Source organism: Gopherus flavomarginatus, chromosome 3, assembly GCF_025201925.1.
Source record: "Gopherus flavomarginatus isolate rGopFla2 chromosome 3, rGopFla2.mat.asm, whole genome shotgun sequence".
In the NCBI taxonomy this organism is placed as follows: domain Eukaryota; kingdom Metazoa; phylum Chordata; order Testudines; family Testudinidae; genus Gopherus; species Gopherus flavomarginatus.
The window spans coordinates 208,850,025-208,873,327 of NC_066619.1; the positions used below are offsets into that span (position 1 = coordinate 208,850,025).

The 23,303-nt window shown below is 45.9% G+C and overlaps 1 protein-coding gene across 1 annotated transcript in view; it reads right to left on the reverse strand.

Annotated features, from left to right (window-relative positions):
* NAF1 (nuclear assembly factor 1 ribonucleoprotein) overlaps positions 1-22,576 on the reverse strand; it is a 66,387-nt gene extending 43,811 nt beyond the window's left edge. The window contains exons 1-2 of the mRNA XM_050946530.1: positions 22,213-22,576; positions 18,368-18,509 (exon numbers count right to left, since the gene is read on the reverse strand). Of these exons, the coding sequence (XP_050802487.1) occupies positions 18,368-18,509; positions 22,213-22,511 (441 nt within the window). The 5' untranslated portion in view covers positions 22,512-22,576. The remainder of the gene's footprint in view (positions 1-18,367; positions 18,510-22,212) is intronic.
* Between the last annotated feature and the right edge of the window lie 727 nt (positions 22,577-23,303).

Below are 23,303 nucleotides of genomic sequence, written 5' to 3' on the forward strand. Positions count from 1 at the left end.
TACGGCTAAATTCCAGTAATAATTCATTCTAATGAATGGAATAGAAACAAAGTTGTTAAACAGAGCTGAAATTACATCTGGGGAATGTTATTTTACTGATTTTTTAAATACTTCCATGCCACAGCACTGCTGCATGTATATCCATTACATCTAACAGAGGGGTAGCCGCATTAGTCTGGATCTGTAAAAGCAGCCAAAAGTCCTGTGGCACCTTATAGACTACCAGACATATTGGAGCATGAGCTTTCGTGGGTGAATACCCACTTCGTGGGATGCATGTGACATAAGATGCCACAGGACTCAGCTACTTTTACATTACATCTAAGTTAGTTTTACTCAAAGAAGATAACTTGAACAGCTGAGAGAAATTTGGTTTTAAACTTCACTTTCTGACATGAACTTTTAGATGATTATATAATCACATCCATGCACAAACACTGGAAAATATTTCTGTAGCAGCAGACAAAAATGGTATTAAATGCAGCACAGCAGAGATTAAATATCTGATATAAAAGCATGGAGAAGAGCGTATTAAACCTAAAAATTTTTGAATTATATAGGATACTAGTACTGCAATAAATTAGTAAGCCTTTAGTAAGAAGATGTCTGAGCTGTTGTCCAGCACACAATAAAACAGCCTATGAGAACATTTAAAATATTTTTTAGGTTCCCCCCCATCCTTGCCCCCACAAAGATGCCTGGTGCCTGGAGTGTCCTCCTGCGAACGACCGGTCAGAGAGGGGCAGCATCCGTCCAGCCAGCCCAGTGCCTGTTCCTTGGCCAAAGCCCAGCCCCAGAGCTCCCTCCATTGCATGCCTCTCAGGCTCCCAGCTGTGCGGCCTCAGCGCTAGGAAAACTCCAGACAGGGCTGGGTCCAGTGTGTGTCCCAGCTTCTCGTGCCTCAATGACTAGCACCTTACCTACAGCCAAGTACAGTGGTGCGACAGGAGTGTGACATGAAAAATATTGTGTCACATGGTATGACACGGTCACTCATAATGGGAACGTGTGTAAATGTGTTAACGATTACTTGTGTGTACTGTGCAGCCCTATTGGCGCCATTCATGCCAATTTCCGTGTTGCGTTGGTGCCAGTGATTATAGGGCTAAAATGCCAGGACAAAAATGAAAATGACGTTCCGGTGCTGCCTACGTGTAAAATGTATAAAAGCCACACACAGAAAAAGGGGGAGGGGAGGCAATTTTTTTTTTGCTTGGGGTGGCAAAAAACCTAGAGTCGGCCCTGTATGTATATTACGTGTACTGCTTTGTATCTATCTAAAGTTATATCTATACTGCAGTCCACAGATGTGACTGTAGCATATGTAGACATACCCAGCATAGTCTTGATCTAGCTAGATCAAAGCTAACTTGAGTAACAATAATCATGAAGCTATAGCAGCACAGGCAGCAGCCACTGAATTATGTACCCATAGGTCCTCTATCGGCAGAGCTACCCTATCCAGCCACCAGTCTGCGATCACATCTCCTGAATGCAGCACAAGCATGCCCTAAGTTTCACAGTATGTAACAAAAAGTTGAAAGACCCATCAAGGTACAGCAACCACCATTACCCTCCAAACTTTTCTCTAAAACTATTAGCATACAAAACTTAAAAATATTCAGTATTAATTAGCCTCATCATCCCATTTTATTGTATTGCATTGATATTGTCAGGAAGATACCATGTGTAACTTCTTCTTATACTCCTTTATGCTTGATACAGACCTCTCCTCTTACGGTGTTAAGATAATTTACACGTTAGTTCACTCATCCTTGAATCCAATGTATTCTGGATTCTCTTGGGTAGATTCCACAGATACTCAACAGACCTCAAAGTACTAGCTTAATTTTTGTTATTTTTGCTCTCCACAATCAGGAAACCCCAGAGTATTAAAAACCAGATATTAGTGAAGACTCCTTTATCCAGTTTCCTAGGATGGACTTGTACACTAAGATAAACAATTTTGATATTATACCTCCCCAATGCAACCAGAAACGGGCCTAAATTTACAATTTTTGTGCCACATTTCAGACATGTTAATTATTGGAATAAATTTGCATCTGAACAGTGGAGTGAGGGGTTTTGTATAACTACAGTGCTTCTCTTGCATCAACATCATTAGACACTTTGGTAGTTGTATATAGTACCACATCCAACATTATCATCTCCCCTATCCTGAGATATCATTTCATACTATTCTAAACTTAGAGCTAACAAAGATTCCCATTTTCACTGAATATTTTTATTAGTAAAGACTATACTTTTAGGAGGGCTTTGGGTATACAAAATGTACTTCAGGGATAACAGAGCAAAGCCAATGATTACTTTATAGACTCTCATAAAATATGCAGGGTCTTGGCTGAGCAAATACAAAAAAGTGAGGGATCTGGAAAGCTCTACTCTTACTTTTAGTTATGCAAAAAGGTACAAAGGTTTGGAACCAGAACATATTAGCTTGACATTTAATACCAGCCTCGGACCACACATGAAAAACTAAATTGGCCAAATTAATGTGGAAAAAGAAATGATTCAGGATTGGCCTTAGACAGGATAGGGATAGAAAATTAGCCAGATAGTTAAATATTGGAAGTAGAGACAATCCTTTTTATTGGTTCTCATATCCCTAAATAACTAACAAAAAAAATAGCTTAATATATTCCTCAATAGCTCCTTGGAGGCATCATGTTGACAAGCTCTCCTCAGTCTGGGCAGACAAGCTCTCGATCTTGGAAAGAGTACAGTTCTTCAGGACTCAAACTCCAGCAATTTGCCATTGACAAGCTATGTTCTACAGTTTCAGGTTGAGGACTTCTAGACCTCAATTCTCCTTCCCACCCCTACCACACAAACGTTTTTAGTTGGATACTAAACTCCTCGGGACAGGGACCATCTGAAGGTTACTCTGTTGCACCCAGAGTTCTTCACAATGGATCCTGAACATTCCCATTCATGGGACAATGGAACATTTCACAGCAGTGCCCATTGCAGTGCTCATGTCCTCTCCTACTCTTTTTCTTGCATTTTCTGAGAATTAAGGAGAATGGTGCTCCAGTTGCCTGAGTTCCTTCCTTTGCCTCCTCAGGTCCAAAACTGTACTTAGGACTCCAGGGAAGAGAAAGGTAGGCAGGGAATGTAAATGTGCAAAGAATTTCAGGTACAGGTAACCATCATTTCTACTTTGTGGTAGTACCCTCTTCACATTCCCAACACATGGGATAGTTTGGGAAGAAGTACTGTCATCTGAGAAAGTTGGAATAGAGCCCTAACTAAACAGAGACTGAAGAACCACTCTACCAAACTGAGCAACTGACCTGTATGCCAGGTCTACTGCATAGTGTTTAGTAAAAGTGCAGAGTTCCACAGAGCTGCTCTATAAATTTCTACAGTAGAAATATATCTAAGGCACAAAGCCATCTTTGGCACTATGGAATATTATCTAATCCCAAACGAGAGAGTAGAGTCTAGCTATCTTCAATATATGTTTTCTTTAGATGAGAGGAAACACATCTAAAATAGACTAATGTCTGCTTCTGCTCTCAAGCAGAACCTCAGACATATGGAGTTGGGCCTGGTTGTGAACAGATTTCCAGATAACCCAAGGCAAAGCTCTCATCTATCAATGATGTCTTTAGAGAGACTATTCATGCAGTTCTCTTCTGACACTACCCAGCTAATCTACTACCTTGTCTTCTTTGCCAACTATAGAGTAAAAGTAACGAATGCATCAGTCCCATAATCCCACAGCTTCCTTGCACAGTTAGGCGGAGAAGCTTCTCTTTGCTCACATTGTACATCACTGATGTGTTGTCCAGAACAACTTGAAGTAGCTTGGCTTGCAAGTGAGGAGGAAAGACTTTAGCATCCAGCTAATTGCTTCCAATTCCAGTACGCTGTGTGTATGTAGCTTCTTTTCCAAATGGTTCTCATTATCATGAATTGTTAGATTGCTGAAGTGGGATTCTCCATCCCAAACTGGGTTGCTGATGAAGCTATGGAGTTTAAAGTTACTCCTTTCAGGATGTTCTACCATGAAAGAGATAGGAGAGCTTCTCTTGGGAGAGTCAATTTCAACTTGGCTGATGTTCTGCTTGCCAATATTGCAGAGCTCTCTTCTTGAGCTGTGCATTGGGGTTACGTATGTAGCTGAGGCTATTAGGTCTGAGGAAGAACACTGCTGTCTAGTTCGAGTTCTCTTGACGTCTAATTATTGCTGTCCGAATTTTCAGGAAGGGTTCCTCTGTATGGAAGGCTCTTCCTGCTTGAAAATCCAGAATCACCCAGTGAAGGAGAATTTGTGTGTAAGTGCTTTCCCCCGCAATTTATTCTGGGTCAGTTTCTCAAAAAGGTAGCATATGAGAGTCATATTCCTGGATAGACTTCTAAATAGGGGTGTACAGGGTGTCACAGTTACAGGGAAAGCTGCACTTCAGACCCCCTTTAAACCGTCTTGAGAATATCGCACAGGTGGGAGGCCTGGCTTCCTTTATCCCCCTTCCCATGGGAAAACCCATGCAGTTCGAACACTCAGGCTGGGTCTCCCCTTTTAACAACGATGTTAACCCAACAGGACCTACTATGTTTGGCATCTATAAGCCTTTTTCCTCTGCGAGCCTGTGACAATAGCTGATTAAAATGACTCAAAAACAATCTTCAAAACTAATTATTCACTCACCCAAAGGTACATAACACCTAAAACAAACGATTGAAACAAAAAGTCCTATAGACATAGGTTTTACCAATGTTGTCATGTTTCCTTGAAAGCTTTTATACACACACTTTCAGCCAGTTACCTCCAACTCTGAGTTGGGGGAGACCCTGACTACTGAAGTTTCTGGGAATTTCTAAGGCAATGTCTACACTACTACTTATGTCGGCAAAACTTATCGCTCAGGGGTGTGAAAAAAATAACTCATCCTTGAGTGACATAAGTTTCGCCTGCATAAGTGGTAGTGTGCACAACACAATGTAGGTGGAAGAGTTTCTTCCACCTACATAGCTACTGCCCCTTCTTGAAGTGGTTTTATTATGTTGACAGGAGAGTTCTCTCCTACCAGCATAAGGCAGCTACAGGAACCATCTTACAGTAGCACTGCTGAGACACTGTAAGCTCGCTAGTGTAGACATGGCCTCGGTTTCTCTGTCACGGCTTCCCTCCAGACAGCTTCTGAATATCCACTCATTTCTTCCCTATGCCAATATCTTTAAGGCAGTTTTCCACGCTTTTATTATTTTTTTTTGGGGGGGGGGGAGGTGAGCTTCCCTTCAGAGATTCATGTCTCATGCACTCCTCTCCCCATTTCCTTCCAAAAAAATATTTTTTGCAGGGAGCGAGAGATGGGTGCCAGGGGAGAGCCATAATGGAGATAGGCAGGTGCTCACCATATGGTAGTTGAGGAGGCCTTCTGCTCCTTGCAGTGGCCAGGCAGCTTCAGCAGCCAGGAAGGACTCAGCTTCCTGTTTGTCTCACTCCTCACTGAGGAGGGGAAACAAACAGGGTAGTGCTGAAGGGCAGGGGTCAGGAGAAGAGCAGAAGGCTGCACCCCATGAGTACTGGCTCCCCTTCCAGACAGCCCCCATCCTGACCCTTCAGCATAATCCCATCCACCTCTGTGCAGGCTCTGTTCAGCAAGGGAAGTAGGCAACATGGTGTGTCCTGATGCCACACTCAGGAGGGGGCTCTGTCTGGTAGCAGAGTCAGTACTCTCAGGGTACAACCTTCAACTACTTGCTCAGAGATCCCATCAGCCTCCTCCAGTGAGGATGCAATATGGGCAGGGAGCCTAGCCCCAGTAGCCAAGACCACCTGTTCAGAGCTTCCTCCTTCAGCTCAGGCCTATCAAGTCATCATGACATCCTAATAACCTTGGTGAATCACCCATAGGTGTACATACCTCCCAGTTTGAAAACCTCTGCTTTAAGATATCTGTATTCTCTTTGATCCTAGGCTCAGGCCTGGGAAAAGTGAACCTTGCCAGCCTGACTAGAGCTAGGCAGGAGCATTCCCCACTTCATAGCCCCGCCACTGTCTCACTAATGAGCCTTGTGTGTCATTATTTCATTTTCCTGTTTGTTTCCCCCACAAAAAGCCTCCTTCAATTTAACTCCTTGCAGTCAAGCAGGATAATATCAAACAGGTAAACTGAGGTGCATATATTTATAGGAGATTACACACAACTTCCTTATTCTCCACACCATGTATAGCCTATCATCTTAGATGTGCTGCCACCGCTGATGGACACTTTGTAAATACTGTATAGGAGAATAGTAGAGAAACCAAAGGGAAGGACCCTGTACTGCTAGTGATCTACTCCCATAAGGAAGCAAAAATATTTGCAATATGAAAGCCTCATAACAAAGTGGTACACACCCTGTAAACAGAACCCTGAATCAATTTTGGGTGGATAGGGAAGGAATTATGGATGCTTGTGTCAGACAGACGACGAACTTTCTGATGAAGGAGTTGAACTTTCTCAGATCTAAGATGGGTCAGAGTCCTCCATCGGAAACCAGAAAGCATATGGAATAGAATCCCTTTTGAACAGTCTATACAGTTCCTACTTCCAAGAGCAAATTAAATTCTGTTCTTAGCTTTCCAAGAGTCCCTGAACAGAGGTGGAATGGATGGTGTAAAACTGTAAGGAATAACTCCTTTGTATTATTTCTAGGATCCAAAGGGGGGAAAGAGGAGAAGAAAGGAGAAAGAGCATCAACAAATTAAGATTGGTTTGCAGCTCGAGCCTCATATCAAGCCTGAAATCTAAGGCCTGAGGCAGAAGATAAAGATGTGGTTTGTCTGCCTTTTCAATGGGACTTGAAGCTATCTCCTCTCCGCTGCTGTTGAGCAGGAGGTTGCTGGTGCTGGTATCAATCAGGGTGGATAAAAAACAAACAATGATTTTAAAAAAAAGTTTTTATTTAAATCGTATTTTTTGATAAAATACTTCGAGGAAAAAACCTATTTAAAGATTGTTTTAATTAAGATACATCATAGCTCAAAGATAGCTCATCATGGAATAGGGATTATAAATTCTAATTCTATAGTATGAGACAATATATTCATGTAATATTTAAGAAAAATTTTGTAAATGAGTTCCAATAGTACATGGAATAGGGACCCAATGTTATGGGGTTCCACTGGCTTCTGTATAGATTATTTAGGTTAATCTTTCTATTTACCCAATGGGACTCAGTGCTCAGCCTAGAAGGTACCATCGGAGATGCTTAGTTTTGCAGTTCTCAAACTGTGGATGTGTCTCCCCAGAGGTAACATGCTTGTTAACAGCAAAAATGTTTTTAAATAAATATATAGAAGTGAGAAATAACATACCTCAACCCTACTGTCCCTCAGAAAATGTGTGTACACAGAATCAATCCCTTACCTCTCTCTAAAAGTGCAAAGTTTCAAACAGTTCAATGAATAGAAGATTGATGGGAGTGGAATAGATCTGGACAGAGAGAAGAAGCCTGGAGATAAATGTGAGAAGTGAGGGACACACGTTTGTTTTGTTAAAATATTATATGTTTGCTGTTGAAGAAAAAAATCCAGAATACTTAATGTTGTTGTTTTAGTTAAATAAAACAAATTTAAATTTCTGGTGAGGTTCTCCTCCTAATACAGCATGGCAAGAAAATCCTCCAAATACAGTGGAGTCATTACAAGCCTCTCTGTGCAATTCTTACCAGCTCTAAGTCATGACTTACAAAAGAAACGAACAAGAATTCTCATACTGAGCTCAAACTGGGAAGTGAAATCCTCGGATGCTCATCTATATTGAAATGTTGAATTATATAAAATTCATGTTAAAATGAAAATGCTTGTGGGATGAAAACCCTGTTTGTACAGAAATACGAATATGGTTCTGTTCTCATATAAGGTACTCATTTGGTTTCACAGCCTTGCCAAGCTTGTGGTTGACTATATTATAGTGAGTCTAACATCCTTAATGTTTCAAAGTTGCTCATGGGTCTTCAGTGCTAAATAGTGTAGTAAATGGTAAATTTAACCACAACGGTCAAGTATATACCAGCTTACAAAATAACACTCAAAAGGTACATCAGGAATATTACAGAACCAGATAGATCACTGCTTCAGCTACAGAGCCTGTCATTGTTTGACTCAATCACTCAATTTCCTTGCTTTTATGGCGTGAAGTCCTAAACACAAAAAAAACCTTCAAAAGTAGAGAACACTAAAGCTAGTCCTCAGTCCTTGATACATCTCACTATACTTCAGTGTGCCCTAGGCAAGCACACTATCTTATATACACACAAGATGAGCTGGTAACAATAGGACAAGAACAGGGCAACAGGCTTAAAAATTCTTTTAAAATGCTTTTTCCGTCTTTAAGTTTATGCAGAATTTATATATATTGAATCGGCATGAATTTTGGGGAGTCCAACACAATACACAAAAGAACATCAATAAAACCCACAGTATTATAGGATCTGCCATACTAGATCCTATTCCAATCCTATCTAGCCCAATATCCCGTCTCTGACAATGGCCAGCACCAGCTGTTTCAAAGGAAGATGCAAAAGCCATACATAGTAGGAAGGTATGGTACAATCTGCCCCAATGAAGATCTCCTCCTAATCCTTAATAGTTTGAAGTTGGCTTAAACCCTAAAGCATGAGCTATTTATTTCTTCCAAGGTACTTTGCCTGCATTAAATATTACAACTCTGAATATCCAGTATTCATATTGTCATCCAATCCCTCCAAACCATATAAATTCTTGCCCTCAATGACACGCTGCAGTACTGAGTTCCATAGCCTAAGGCCATGTCTACGCTTACAGTTTTGCAGCGCTGGTAGTTACAGCTGTGTTCGTACAGCTGTGTAGGGCCAGCGCTGCAGTGTGGCCACACTGATAGCTACCAGTGCTGCAGTGTGGCCACATTTGCAGCACTTGCAGTGCTGTTGGGAGTGGTGCATTGTGGGAAGCTATCCCACAGAGCACCTCGTCCCATTTTGGCGCTGTGGCTTATGGGAAGGGGAAGGAAGTGTGCGGGTCTTTCCGCTTCCTGTTCCAACGCCCGGTGGTGCTTTGCTGCACATTCCGAGCAGTTTGGCGGCATTGTGAGGCCATGTCTACATCTAAAGTTTTGCAGCGCTGGTTGTTACAGCTGTATTAGTACAGCTGTATAGGGCCAGCGCTGCAGAGTGGCCACACTTACAGCAACCAGCGCTGCAAGTGGTGTTAGATGTGGCCACACTGCAGCGCTGTTGGGCGGCTTCAAGGGGGGTTCCGGGAACGCGAGAGCAAACCGGGAAAAGAGACCCGCTTCGCCGCGGTTTGCTCTCTCGTTCCCGGAGCCACCCAGCAAACCGCAGGGAAGGAGATCTGCTTGCTCTGGGCTCCGGGAACGAGAGAGCAAACCGGGAAAGGAGACCCGCTTCGCCGCGGTTTGCTCTCGCGTTCCCGGAGCCACCCAGCAAACCGCAGGGAAGGAGACCTGCTTGCTCTGGGAACGCGAGAGCAAACCGGGAAAGGAGACCAGCTTCGCCGCGGTTTGCTCTCTCGTTCCCGGAGCCACCCAGCAAACCGCAGGGAAGGAGATCTGCTTGCTCTGGGCTCCGGGAACGAGAGAGCAAACCGGGAAAGGAGACCCGCTTCGCCGCGGTTTGCTCTCGCGTTCCCGGAGCCACCCAGCAAACCGCAGGGAAGGAGACCTGCTTGCTCTGGGCTCCGGGAACGAGAGAGCAAACCGGGAAAGGAGACCCGCTTCGCCGCGGTTTGCTCTCGCGTTCCCGGAGCCACCCAGCAAACCGCAGGGAAGGAGACCTGCTTGCTCTGGGCTCTGGGAACGCGAGAGCAAACCGGGAAAGGAGACCAGCTTCGCCGCGGTTTGCTCTCTCGTTCCCGGAGCCACCCAGCAAACCGCAGGGAAGGAGATCTGCTTGCTCTGGGCTCCGGGAACGAGAGAGCAAACCGGGAAAGGAGACCCGCTTCGCCGCGGTTTGCTCTCGCGTTCCCGGAGCCACCCAGCAAACCGCAGGGAAGGAGACCTGCTTGCTCTGGGCTCCGGGAACGAGAGAGCAAACCGGGAAAGGAGACCCGCTTCGCCGCGGTTTGCTCTCTCGTTCCCGGAGCCACCCAGCAAACCGCAGGGAAGGAGATCTGCTTGCTCTGGGCTCCGGGAACGAGAGAGCAAACCGGGAAAGGAGACCCGCTTCGCCGCGGTTTGCTCTCGCGTTCCCGGAGCCACCCAGCAAACCGCAGGGAAGGAGACCTGCTTGCTCTGGGCTCTGGGAACGAGAGAGCAAACCGGGAAAGGAGACCCGCTTCGCCGCGGTTTGCTCTCTCGTTCCCGGAGCCACCCAGCAAACCGCAGGGAAGGAGACCTGCTTGCTCGGGGCTCCGGGAACGAGAGAGCAAACCGGGAAAGGAGACCAGCTTGATTACCAGAGGCTTCCTCCTTCCACGGAGGTCAAGAAAAGCGCTGGTAAGTGTCTACATTGGATTACCAGCGCTGGATCACCAGCGCTGGATCCTCTACACCCGAGACAAAACGGGAGTACGGCCAGCGCTGCAAACAGGGAGTTGCAGCGCTGGTGGTGCCCTGCAGATGTGTACACCTTCAAAGTTGCAGCGCTGTAACTCCCTCACCAGCGCTGCAACTTTCTGATGTAGACAAGCCCTGAGTCTGCAGCGCGATTTCTGAGATTTCTGTTACAAATGGAGCCTGAGCCGCTGAGGACCTTGCTGATGAATGTTGCCAGCACATCACGCATGGCAGTGGAGCTATTCCTTCAGCTGCAAAGTGACAGTGAGGAGTCAGACGATGATATTGAAACACCTGACGCTCAAGACATTCAATTGCTCATGGCAGTAACAGACGTGCTTAGCACCGTGGAACGGCGCCTTTGGGCTCGGGAAACCAACACTCAGTGGTGGGATCACATCATCCTGCAATCCTGGGATGACGAGCAGTGGCTGCAGAACTTTCGGATGAGAAAAGCCACTTTCATGGGACTGTGTGCTGAGCTCGCCCCTACCCTGCGGCGCAGGGACACGAGATTGAGAGCTGCCCTGCCAGTGGAGAAGCGGGTGGCTATTGCAATCTGGAAGCTGGCAACTCCAGACAGCTACCGTTCGGTGGCGAACCAGTTTGGAGTGGGAAAGTCCACCGTTGGAATGATGCAAGTTTGCACAGCCATTAACCGCACCCTGCTAAGAAGAACTGTGACTCTGGGGAACGTACAGGACATTGTGGATGGCTTTGCACAAATGGGTTTCCCTAACTGTGGAGGGGCAATAGATGGGACGCATATTCCTATTCTGTCACCACCCCACCTGGCATCAGAGTACGTGAATCACAAGGGGTATTTCTCCATGGTTCTGCAAGCGCTTGTGGATCACCGTGGACGTTTCACTGACATTTACTCAGGATGGCCTGGAAAGGTGCATGATGCAGGCATCTTTCGGAACAGTGCCCTGTTCAGGAGGCTGAGAGCCGGGACTTTTTTCCCAGACCACAAGATCACACTAGGGGACGTCGAAATGTCCACTGTGATCCTTGGAGACCCCGCTTACCCCTTAATGCCATGGCTCATGAAACCGTATACAGGGAAGCTTGCCAGGAGCAAGGACCGGTTCAACTACAGGCTGAGCCGGTGCAGAATGACTGTGGAGTGTGCTTTTGGCGGTTTGAAAGCCCGCTGGAGGTGTCTTTATGGGAAGCTGGATTTGGGGGAAAGCAGCATCTCCGCTATTATATCCGCGTGCTGTACCCTCCATAATATTTGTGAAGGGAAGGGTGAAAGATTCAGTGAGGAATGGACCTCCGAGGTTCGACGCCTAGAGGATGAATTTGCACAGCCAGAGAGCAGGGCTACTAGAGAGGCCCAGGAAAGGGCTTCAAGGATTAGGGATGCCTTAAGGGAGCAATTTGATGCTGAGAGCCAACAGTAATGTTTGGTGCCTTTGATGTGCTCCTTTCTACCTTGGGGTACAATATTTACCACTTCCTGCAATAATAAAACATATTGTAAAAGCCATAAAATCCTCTATTCAAAGTAGAGTACATAAAAGGCCAGGGGGGTTAGGATGGTGGACTGTACATTCAGAGGTTTGAATATGTCCTGTTTGGATTACTGTTCAATGTCTGCTGCACTTCAGGATTACTATGCTGCAGAGTAATGGGGGTGGAGTGCACAGGGTAAGAATTGTAGTTATCAGGGCTGGTAGGTGATCGTACAGGTGTTGGGGGCAATAAGAACCAGGCTGCTGGAGAAAGGTGTTTTGTGCAAATACTGGGGAACAAGAAAGAGCTTTGGGAGGGGTGTGGGTTACCACGGTACAGATCTGCCTGCATGGCTACAAGAGACTCGAAAGACTCAGTTTGGCGAGCCAGGAGGCTTATCAGGTGCTTTGAGGTTTTTTTGGTAGCCAATTCCTTTCTCCTGCTTTCTGTTTGCCTCCACTCATATATTTTCTCTCTCCATTCCTGCGTCTTCCTACTTTCTCTGTTGTAGTGAATCATAACTGCTTTGATCAATTCTTCTTTTGATTTTCGTGGATTTTTTCTCAAGTTCTGCAAGCGACGTGAGGCCGGTGATCCAGCTGCATTGGTCAAGGTCACTAAAAAAACCATAGATAGAAACATGTAATACACAGAGGCTACATTGTTTATTATCACACAGTGAAGGAGTTTTTAGACTTTTTGTAGCATCCTTCCCACATACCTAACATAACACAGAGAGGCCAGGGAAGCGAAGCCATGGCGAGCAATGGGGTGAGTGTTTGTGCCCCGACTGCACCTTGGAGGGGGAATTGACCGATGGGTCACTGGGGTTTATCTGCACTGGGTACAGGAGGTAGCTGGTGTCCTGCACAGGGGACAGTAGTGAACAGGAAGGTGGCGAGCTGCTGGCGGGGGGGGCGGTCCGCGTAACTGCCGGCCTGCTGGTGGGGGGGGGGGGGGGGACTGGAGCGCACCGCGGGGATGGCTGCCTGCTAGGAAGGAGGGGGGGGGAAGACCGGAGCACACCGCGGGCCTGGCTGCCTGCTGGGAAGGGGGGGGAGAGACCGGAGTGCACCGCGGGGCTGGCTGCCTGCTGGGAAGGGGGGGGAGAGACCGGAGTGCACCGCGGGGCTGGCTGCCTGCTGGAAAGTGGAGGGGAAGACCAGAGCACACCGCGGGCCTGGCTGCCTGCTGGGAAGGGGGGGGAGAGACCGGAGCGCACCGCGGGGCTGGCTGCCTGCTGGAAAGGGGAGGGAGAGACCGGAGCGCACCGCGGGGCTGGCTGCCTGCTGGAAAGGGGCGGGAGAGACCGGAGCGCACCGCGGGGCTGGCTGCCTGCTGGAAGGGGGTGGGGAGACCGGAACGCACCGCGGGGCTGGGAGGGGACCGCGAACCTGGCGCCCTGCACTCAAGTATCCCTAAATTCTCAACAGGGTTTCCTACTGCCAGATATATCACTGCTGCATGTTACCTGGGAAGAGAGGGAGGGTCTTCTACAGCAATGTGGATTCCGCCCTGGCCCCTATGCAGCTTGCCTGTGTGCAGCCATGGTCCCCCCACCCCTCGCTGCACAGTGGATCGGACGAGTTAGCCTGACCAGGACAAGGACCACGGTGGCTCTCCCTATAAACTTGCGAAAGCACATTGCCCACACTCTGGCTGCAACTTTTCAAGAGATTACTGAGGCAGATTACAGAGACATGATAGAGCAAATCAATGGGCTATTCCACGTTTAGGCATGCATGCAGGCAGCCATAACCCAAAGCCTCCTCTCCCAAAACATAAAAATCTGCTTACCCCGAGCACGCTCCTCAGCTTCTTCCTCACCAGCAACTTCCAGCTGCTGCGACTGGCTAGCCTCCTCCTGGCTTGAGAAGAGCTCCTGGCTGCATGCCTCCTGGGACTCCAGGGTATCTCCTTCCACGGCAGTAGCCTCACTGTCGGCTTCCTCTACACCCTCCCCCACTTCTCCCTGCTCTGAACTCTCCATCGTGCTCCTAGGATTGGCAGTGGGGTCACACCCAAGTATGGCATCCAGCTCCTTGTAAAAACAGCAGGTTGTGGGGGCAGCTCCTGAGCGGCGATTTCCCTCACGGGCTTTGCAGTAAGCACTCCTCAGCTCTTTTATTTTGATCCTGCACTGCAACGCGTCCCGTTCATGGTCCCTTCTCAGCAAGGACTGAGATATCTGCCCATAGGTATCATAATTTCTCTGGCTGGAGCACAGCTGTGCTTGCACAGCTTCCTCACCCCAAACACTGATGAGGTCCTGCAGCTCGGAATTGTTCCATGCTGGGGCTCGTCTGGGGCGTGGAGGCATGGTCGCTGATTGATTGAATGATTGACTGCACTCCACACCTGCAATCAATCCCCACAAGAAGGGGATTTTTAAAATTCCCAGGGCATTTAAAGGTGGGGTCAGCTGAGCCCAGGGCTGTGGAGTGTGCATGATTACCAGAGAGGCTTCTAAGGTATGCTGGGATACCTCCTTATACCCCGGAGGTCAATAAAAGCGGTGGTGGGCGTCCACACTTGCTGACCAGCGCTGGATCACCAGCGCTGGAATCTCTACACCCGAGGCTCGACCGGGTGTACAGCCAGCGCTGCAATCAGGGAGTTGCAGCGCTGGCCGTGCTTTGCAAGTGTGGCCACATCCTAAGTTGCAGCGATGTAACCCCCCACCAGCGCTGTAACTCTCCAGTGTAGCCATGGCCTAAATATGCATCAAGTGAAAAAGCATTTCCCTTTTTCAGTATCCAATTTGCCACCTTTCAGTTTCACCAGCCATTCCCTCATTCTTGTGTTGAGAACGGGAAAACAGAAGCTCTTGATCTACCATCTCTAGATGCTTCATTTTTTTTTTTTTACATACTTCTATCATGTCCCTTATTTGCCTCTTTTCTAAAAGAGACAATCCTGACAAGTTCAATCATTTTCATTGCCCTTTTCTAACACTCTCTAATTCGGTAGTACTCTTTGTGTGAAAAATTGACTATTACCGCACATAGCATTATAGATGAGGGCATATCGTCAATCTATATAATGGTATTAAACTATTTTATAATCCTTTTATTCTTACTTCATATAAAGCAGATTATGGCTAATTACCCATCCTCATGTTATCAGAAAGAAGCCAGTTTTAAATATCTTAATTAGAATTTAGTTCTTATCTTGAAATAGAGAGTAATAATTACCGAACTATTTAATGAGTTTGCACCATGTATGAAACCCAGGAGCAAAGAAAGGAACAATTAGATTCACATCAAGATGTTTCATCTGCAGTACTTAGAACAGAACTGTAATTGCAAGCACACACCAAAATATAAAAATCCATAACAAGTTTTGTTACCCACCAGACAATTCTCATTAATATGAAGTGAGAAGCGGGAATGGTCAGCGTAATCTTTAAATCCTTTGAGAGCTTAAGAAGAGCCAAGACATTTGGGAGGGCCAAAACGTACTTTTCCAAGGTTTGATAAGCTCTACAAACATTTTAAAATAATTTGTGAAGCTTACAGAATACATTTAAGTTTACGAGTCTCACATTTGAAAGAAAGATTTAAATTAAAAACAAAACAAAACAGGGAAATCTGCATGAAGCAGAAGATGAAGAAAACCACTAATACTTCCTGATTAGTGACAAATTGCTTTAGAAAGCCTTTTAATGGACCTAATTCAACTATGAACAGAAAATATATATACACACACATTTTGAGTTGTGTGAACTTCTCCTATAATGATCTTATGTAATACACTAAAATGTCTCTGAAAATTCTGAAATAAACAAGCTTGTAATTTATACTGAATGCTAATTATAAGTAGTCTATATTTCATCTAACAAGTCTGTCTACGTCTGACTCATTGTGAAGTGAAAAAACAATAAATAAGTACGACCATACTAGCTCAGACCAATGGTCCATCTAGCCCACTTTCATGCCTTCTGACAGTGGCTGGTGCCAGATGCCTCAGAGGGAATGAACAAAACAGGGCAATTATTGCATGATGTATCTAGTCTCACCTTCTGGAAAACAGAGGCTTAGAGACACTCAGAGCATGGGGTTGCATCCCTGACCTTCTTGAGGGACATATCCTCTATGAGCTTATCTAAATCTTTTTAAATCCAATTATACTTTTGGCCTTCACAACATCTCCTATCAATGAGTTCCACAGGTTGGCTGTACACTGTCTGAAAAAGTATTTCCTTAGGTTTGTTTTAAGTCCTGGTTCTTGTGTTATGTGAAAGAGTAAATAACGTTTCCTTATTCACTTTCTCCACATCATTCAGGATTTTGTAGACCTCTATTATATCGCTCATAGACATCTTTTCCAAGACGAAAAGTCAAAGTCTTTTAAATCTCTCCTCATATGGAGGCTGCTCCATACCTTAATAATTTTTCTTGCCATTCTCTGTACTTTTCCAATTCTAATGCATCTTTTCTGAGATGGGGTGACCAGAACTGCATGCGGTATTCAAGCTGTGGGTGTAGCTTAGATTTATATAGTGGCATAATAATATTTTCTGACTATTAATCCTTTTCCTAATGGTTCTTTATATTCATTATTTCTGTTAGCTCTTTAACTGCCATTGTATAGTAAGTGGATGTTTTCAGAGAACTATCCACAATGACTCCAAGATCTTATTTGACTGCTAAACAGCTATTTTAAGCCACATCCTTTTGTATGTACAGTTGGAATTGTTTTTTCAGTGTGCATTACTTTGCACTTGTCAACACGGAATTCTATCTGTCATTTTCTTACCTAGTCACCCACTTTAGTGAGATCTCTTTGTAACTCTTCACAGACAGCTTTGAACTTAACTATCTTGAATAAATTGGTGTGGTCCACAAACTTTGTCACCTCACTATTTACCCTTTTTTCCAGACTACTTATCAGTATGTTGAATAGCACAGATCCCAGTACAGATTCTTGGGGGACTGCACTATTTACCTCTCCCCATTCTGAAATTGATCATTTATTCCTACCCTTTGTTTCCTACCTTTTAACCAGTTATTGATCCACAAGAGGACCTTCCCTCTTATCCTATGACTGCTTACACTGCTTAAAAGTCTTTGGTAAAGGACCTTGTCAAAGGCCTTCTGAAAGTCTAAGTACATTAAGTCTACTGGATCACCCTTGTCCACGTTTGTTGACCCCCTCAACGAATTCTAATACATCGGTGAGGCATAACTTTGATTTACATTTCCCCAGTATATTGTATTCATCTATGCCTCTGATAATTTTGGTTTTTTTACTATAGTTTCAAGCAATCTGACCCGTACCGAAGTTAGTCTTGCCAGCCTATAATTGCCAGGATCAACTCTGGAGCATCTTTTAAATCCACATTACATTAGCTATCTTCCAGTTATCTGGTACAGAGTCTGATTTAAGTGGCAGGTTACTATAATAAATAGTTCTGTATTTGCATATGAGTTCCTTCAGAACCCTTTGTGAATACCATCTGGTCCCGGTGACTTGTTATGGTTTATTAATTTGTTCCAAAACCACCTCTCCTGACACCACAATCTGTGACAATTCCTCAACTATGTCACTAAAAGAGAATGGCTCAGGTATGGTAATCTCCCTCACATCCTCTACATCAAAGACAGATGCAAAGAATTAATTTAGCTTCTCTATAACAGCCTTGCCTTTCATGACTGTTCATTTATCACTTTGATTGTCCAGTGGCCCTACTGATTGTTTAGCAGACTTCCTGATTTTTATGCACTTAAAAAAGTAATGCTGCTGATTTATTTCTTTTGCTAGTTGCTCTTCGAATTCTCTTTTAACCTGCCTAATTATACTTCTACTCTTGACTTCCCAGAGTTTATGTTCGTTTCTCTTTTCCTCAGTAGGATTTCACTTCCAATTTTCAAAAGATGTCTTTTTATTTCTAACCACCTTTTTTACTCTGTTTCACCATGGTGGCATTTTTTGGCCTTTTACTGTTTTTCTTTTTTTAATTATTTGGGGTATACATATAGTTTGAGCCTCCACTATGGTTTTTTAAAGTTTCCATGCAGTTTGCAGGCATTTCACTAGTGACTACTCCTTTTAATTTCCATTAACTAGCCTCCCCGTTTTTGTGTAGATCTCCTTTTTGTAGCTGAATCCCACTGTGGTGGATTTCATTGGGTTTTTTCTCCCTAGGGGCGGGGATCCATTTTATTACATGATGGTTGCTATTACCGAGTGGTTCAGCTATATTCACCTGTTGGACCAGATCCTATGCACCACTTACAACTAAATCTCAAATAATCAACTAATCAGCAAGTGAGAGCCATAAACCCACTGATCATTTTATTTTAAAAAGTGATTTTACAAAAGCTGTAAATATATTAAGTTAAATATATTTAACACGATAACTAGAAAATGTTGGAAAGCTTTCATAACATACTTACTTCAAGAGGCAATTCATCTTTTGTTTTAACATGGTAAGATGTGTTATCGTTTCCATTTTGCTGACTATCACTTTCAACAGATCCAATTGAAAGAGAACATGAAGAAGAGGAGACAGAAGATGAACTGTCAGAATCCGTATCACTGCAGAAGACAAAAACAGGAGTTATAAACATTTGTGTCTTTTTGTAAGAAAACTCCTATGCTACAGTAAAATAAAAGACAAGGATTATCCTTTAATCTATTATCCATGAATAACTCAAATAAGGGCACAACACAAGATTAGGCCAGTTACCAGCAATGGAATAAAACCATCAACTTTCTTAGATTGTACGCTTACTGGGTCTATGAGTGTTTACATAGTCCTGACTGAGGCCCCATTTTACTAGGCTTCCTGAACACCACTGTAATAAAAGTAATAATTGTAAATAAAATACATACACACACACACACTTATTTTATGCAAAGATACTGTGCTTACAGAAAAGTTAAATTTATACGGAGGTGTTTTGCGTGCCCATTGCCATGTCACCTGAGCATATGACAAAATTAAACTTATTAGTTTAAACTGTCTGCTACAGAGTACACAGCTATCATTACTGTACAACCAACAAAAACATTAACACGGAGTCTAGCCCAGACAAGCAAACACTTGCTCTAAAAGATACATTTTGCACTAAGCTCTGAAGGTAAATAATTCCTAGCCTTTACAGATAAGGAACAAGTTTCACAGTCAATTACAACCACTTGAAAATGGTCTCTTTCTTCCCTGCAATTACGCATTTAGAGATTTAACAATTTTATCTCTCACCAGGCACAAGAAGTATTTAAGGTAGCCAAGTTCTAAACCATTAGGCTTTATAGGTAAGAAGCAACACCTTGACTTGCACACAGAAGCAGTCAAAAGGAAGTACTTCACACAACACAGTCAATCTCTGGAACTCGTTGCCAGGGGATGTTGTGAAGGCCAAAACTATAATAGTAAAGAACTAAATAAGTTCATGGAGGATAGGTCCATCAGTGGCTACCGGCCAGGGATGCAACACCATGCTCTAAGTGTCCCTAGCCTGTTTGCCAGAAGCTGGGAGTGGATGACAGAGGATAGAACACCTGATGATTGCCTGTTCTGTTCATTTCCCCTGAAGAATTTGGCATTGGCCACGGTCAGAAAACAGGATACTGGGCTAGATGGACCATTGTCCTGACCCAGTATGGAAGTTCTCGTGTTCTTGTTCCACTGAGCAGACAGGCTCTCACGTTCTATATTAAAGTTTGTGAGCCATCTTCAAAGATAGCCCTGAATTCACTGCAGTACTCTGTCCTGCAGGTTGGAAAGGTATGTCTGAACATGGCAAGGTCTGCTACTAGGGAGAACAATCAACTGCAATCAGCAATTGTCCAAATTACTTCTCCCCCCAAATTACCTTTTCCAACTTCCGCTTCACCCAACTCTCTCAAAGCCCAGTTTCATTGCATTCTCAAAATCTATCATCCAGATCTGACAGAAGAGACAGAGCAAAGTATCAGCAGAAAACTATGGTACTACATCTTAGGACTCTTTGCAATTTCCCAACCATATACTCAGGGGCGGCTCTAGACATTTCGCCACCCCTAGCATGGTGGCATGCCATGGGGGGCCCTCTTCCAGTCGCCAGGCCCGCGGCTCCGGTGGACCTCCCACAGGTGTGCCTGCGGAGGGTTCGCTGGTCCCGCGGCTCAGTGGAGCCGCGGGATCAGCAGACCCTATGCAGGCATGCCTGCAGGAGGTCCACCAGAGCCGCAGGACCAGCGGACCCTCTGCAGGCATGCCGTCAAAGGCACCCTGCCTGCTGCCCTCCCAGCGACCGGCAGAGCGTCCCCAGCGGCATGCCACCCCAAGCACACACTTGGTATGCTGGGGCCTGGAGCCACCCCTGCATATACTAAAAGGAGAGTAACAAAACGGAATCTCTAGTAAGTTATTATAGAGCCTTAAAGGAGGATTAGCAATATCAATCCTCCAAGTTTCTTCAAAAAGGAAAGAAAAAAGCCACTGCAGAACCAACCTAATTCAAACATATCAGCAACACCTCAGTCAAGAGTAACAAAAGATACGATAAAGCTCAACTAAGGCCCAGACAATATCTAATAAATAGATCGATCTACCTTCATCAGTGAAGGTCATGAAAAAATTCACACCCTGAACAATGTAATTAGGTCCCCTCACCACAGAAACAGCTAGGTCAAAAAAGAATTCTTCCATTGATCTAGCTACCGCCTCTTCGGGAAGTTAACTTACAACAGAGATGGAAAAATCCCTTCCACACTGAGTAAGTGTCTACACTTCAGCACCATAGCTGCATCATTGCTGCTGGGGAACATGAACAGGGTGACCAAACTACCCATTTTTAAAGGGACAGTCACGTATTTAAGCCCTCCTGCAGGTGTCCCGATTTTTCTTAAAAACGAGCAAACTGTCCCATATTTTCTGTCTCTCCTCCCCTCAATAATGGTGGGTCCTGCTACTGGCCGGATCCCTGCTCGCCAGCCAGATACCCGTTCACCAGTGATGAGGGGGAGGGGAAGAGGGGGTTCCAGTGGCAGAGGATGGGCGTGGGTATGCAAGGCTGGTGGCAGGGCAAAGCTGCAGCACACAGGAGCAGATGCTCCCCCTGTTGGTCCATCAGCACAGCCCCCGCTGCATACCAGCAGAGCCTCGTCCCACTTGCTGCGTGCTGTGAGCTGCGGTGGCTGGTGAGTGCAGGCATATGATGAGGTCTGCTGTGATGCTGAGGATATGCACTGCAACATTTTGTTCTACATAGTGTTTCCTAGAGTGCCAAAGGCTTCATGCCCAGGTATATTGCATTGCTGTAGTCCAGCCAAGAGGTAACAAAGGCATGAACAACTGAGGCCAAGTCTTTGTACACCAGGATGGGATGGAGAGATAGAAACATCACTCATGACTACCCAAGTTTGAATCTTGTAGTTAGTAAGTTGCAGCTCCTCAAGCATGCTCAGGACCCTAGCATACAAAACCAACAGGATAGCATGTTTATCTCCTGATAGTGATGCTATAGAAGGATTCAAGTCAGTTTGATCTGACTTAGGAATCTTCCATCTACTTTGTGGCTCTCACCAACTGTACTACACTTCTGCTCACATCTGTACTTACAAAGCAAGTCTGTTCTCACTTATCTTTCATACCCCAAAGAACAGTTCTGCAAGCCTGGACTAGATACATTTTTACCCTTCACTATGGCTTCAGCATAGCTATGAAAGTTAGAAGTCCCCTACATCAACTCTTTCAAATTTGTTCACCATGATCCACCAATACTAGTGCAAAAGAAACTAGTACAGTGGTTGAGGGCCCATTGTTAAAATTATGACTCCCCATCCACACCCCCACCCCACAAAAAGTAGAGATGGGGGTTTGGCTTAAAAAGACAATTGATACCAATAACCTTGACAGTTAACAACCTGCCTTGAATTGTAGGTTGATTGAATTTTCACATTTTCAGCAAGTAATGCTTAGTTCTCTTCCCTTTCCATAGGAAAGGCAACACCTGCGAGGACAAGGCACAAGAGTACATCCAGAGGGCTGCTGGGGAGAAAGCCAGTATAACCATAATCACTGAAATACACATGAATGGGGCAATGGTATTTTCCTGATGGTGGAAACTGGCAGGCCCAGAGCTCTGCTAGTCAGCGCTTCCCCAAGCCGCTCAAGGCTGAAACTGACAAACCCTCCGCTCAGTTTCGCGACTGTTCCTGCCAAACCCGAAAGTGACCGGCGCTGTGAACGCCACCAGCGGCCGGCACAGGGACGAGGAGCAGGGAGCGGAGGGAACGAGACTGGGCTAGGCACCTGTCCGAGTCGGCACTGCTCTCCCCTGGCTGCTCCTCCTGCGGGCCTTGGGCGCCGGGGACTCCTCCAGTCACAGGCACCGAGGCTTGGGCCGTCTCCTCGCCGCCCGCGGGCTCCTCCGGCTCCAGCTCCGGCCCCGGCCCCGGCCCCGGCTCCTCCCCGCCCGCGGGCTCCTCTGGCCCCGGCTCCTCCCCGCCCGCGGGCTCCTCCGGCCCCGGCTGCGGCCCCGCCGTGCTGGGACTCCCCGGAGCCCGTCCGTTATCAAACTTCAGCGTCTCCAGCTGTTCAACCACCTCCATCTCCCCACGCCCGCTGCAACACCGCGCGGCAACCAGCCACGCTCTCAGCCCCGCCCCCTCCCAACAGTCCTTCCGACTTCCTCTACACGTGCGCAAGGGGCTGGAACTACTCTCCTGGCAGCGTCAGCGGCGCCAATGCGCATGCGCATCCCGTCCGCGGGGGGGCTCGCGTTCCAATTCGCCCGGCCTTATTGTTTTCTGTGTGCGCATGTGCAAAAAAATAGTGAAACTGTAGCCTGCAAGAAGCTGCTGCTTGAGGAGGGAGAGTTCGTCTTCTTCCTCCCACTTTCCGGGGTGCTTGTGGCGGAGGCAGCGGCAGCGGCCCAAGTAGAGATAGGGCTTTGAAGTGGGCCCACATAGTCTCCGCCATGCTTTGGGAGCGGAGAGTGACGTGCGTGAGAGGAGCACACTCGACCCCCTCACACTGCACTGTCGGGTGGGTGCAGAGCCATGGCACAGCAGCTCGGGTAACCAGATGTCCCGATTTTATAGGGACAGTCCCAATATTGGGAGCTTTTTCTTACATAGGCTCCTGTTATCCTCCACCCCCTGTCCCAATTTTTTACACTTGCTGTCTGGTCAGCCTACACAGCATGAGGGGAGTCGGTACATATGTGCCCACGCTGTGCCATGGTCCTGTACCCACCTCACAGTCAGTGCAGTGTTGACAGTGTTGCAGGTGGCAACAGTTGAGGTTCGTTTGCCCGGTGTGAGTATCCCCAATGACCACACTGGAGTGGAGAAGCAAGTCTCTTTATTTGAAATCAAATAAGGTGCAGGGAGATACAAATC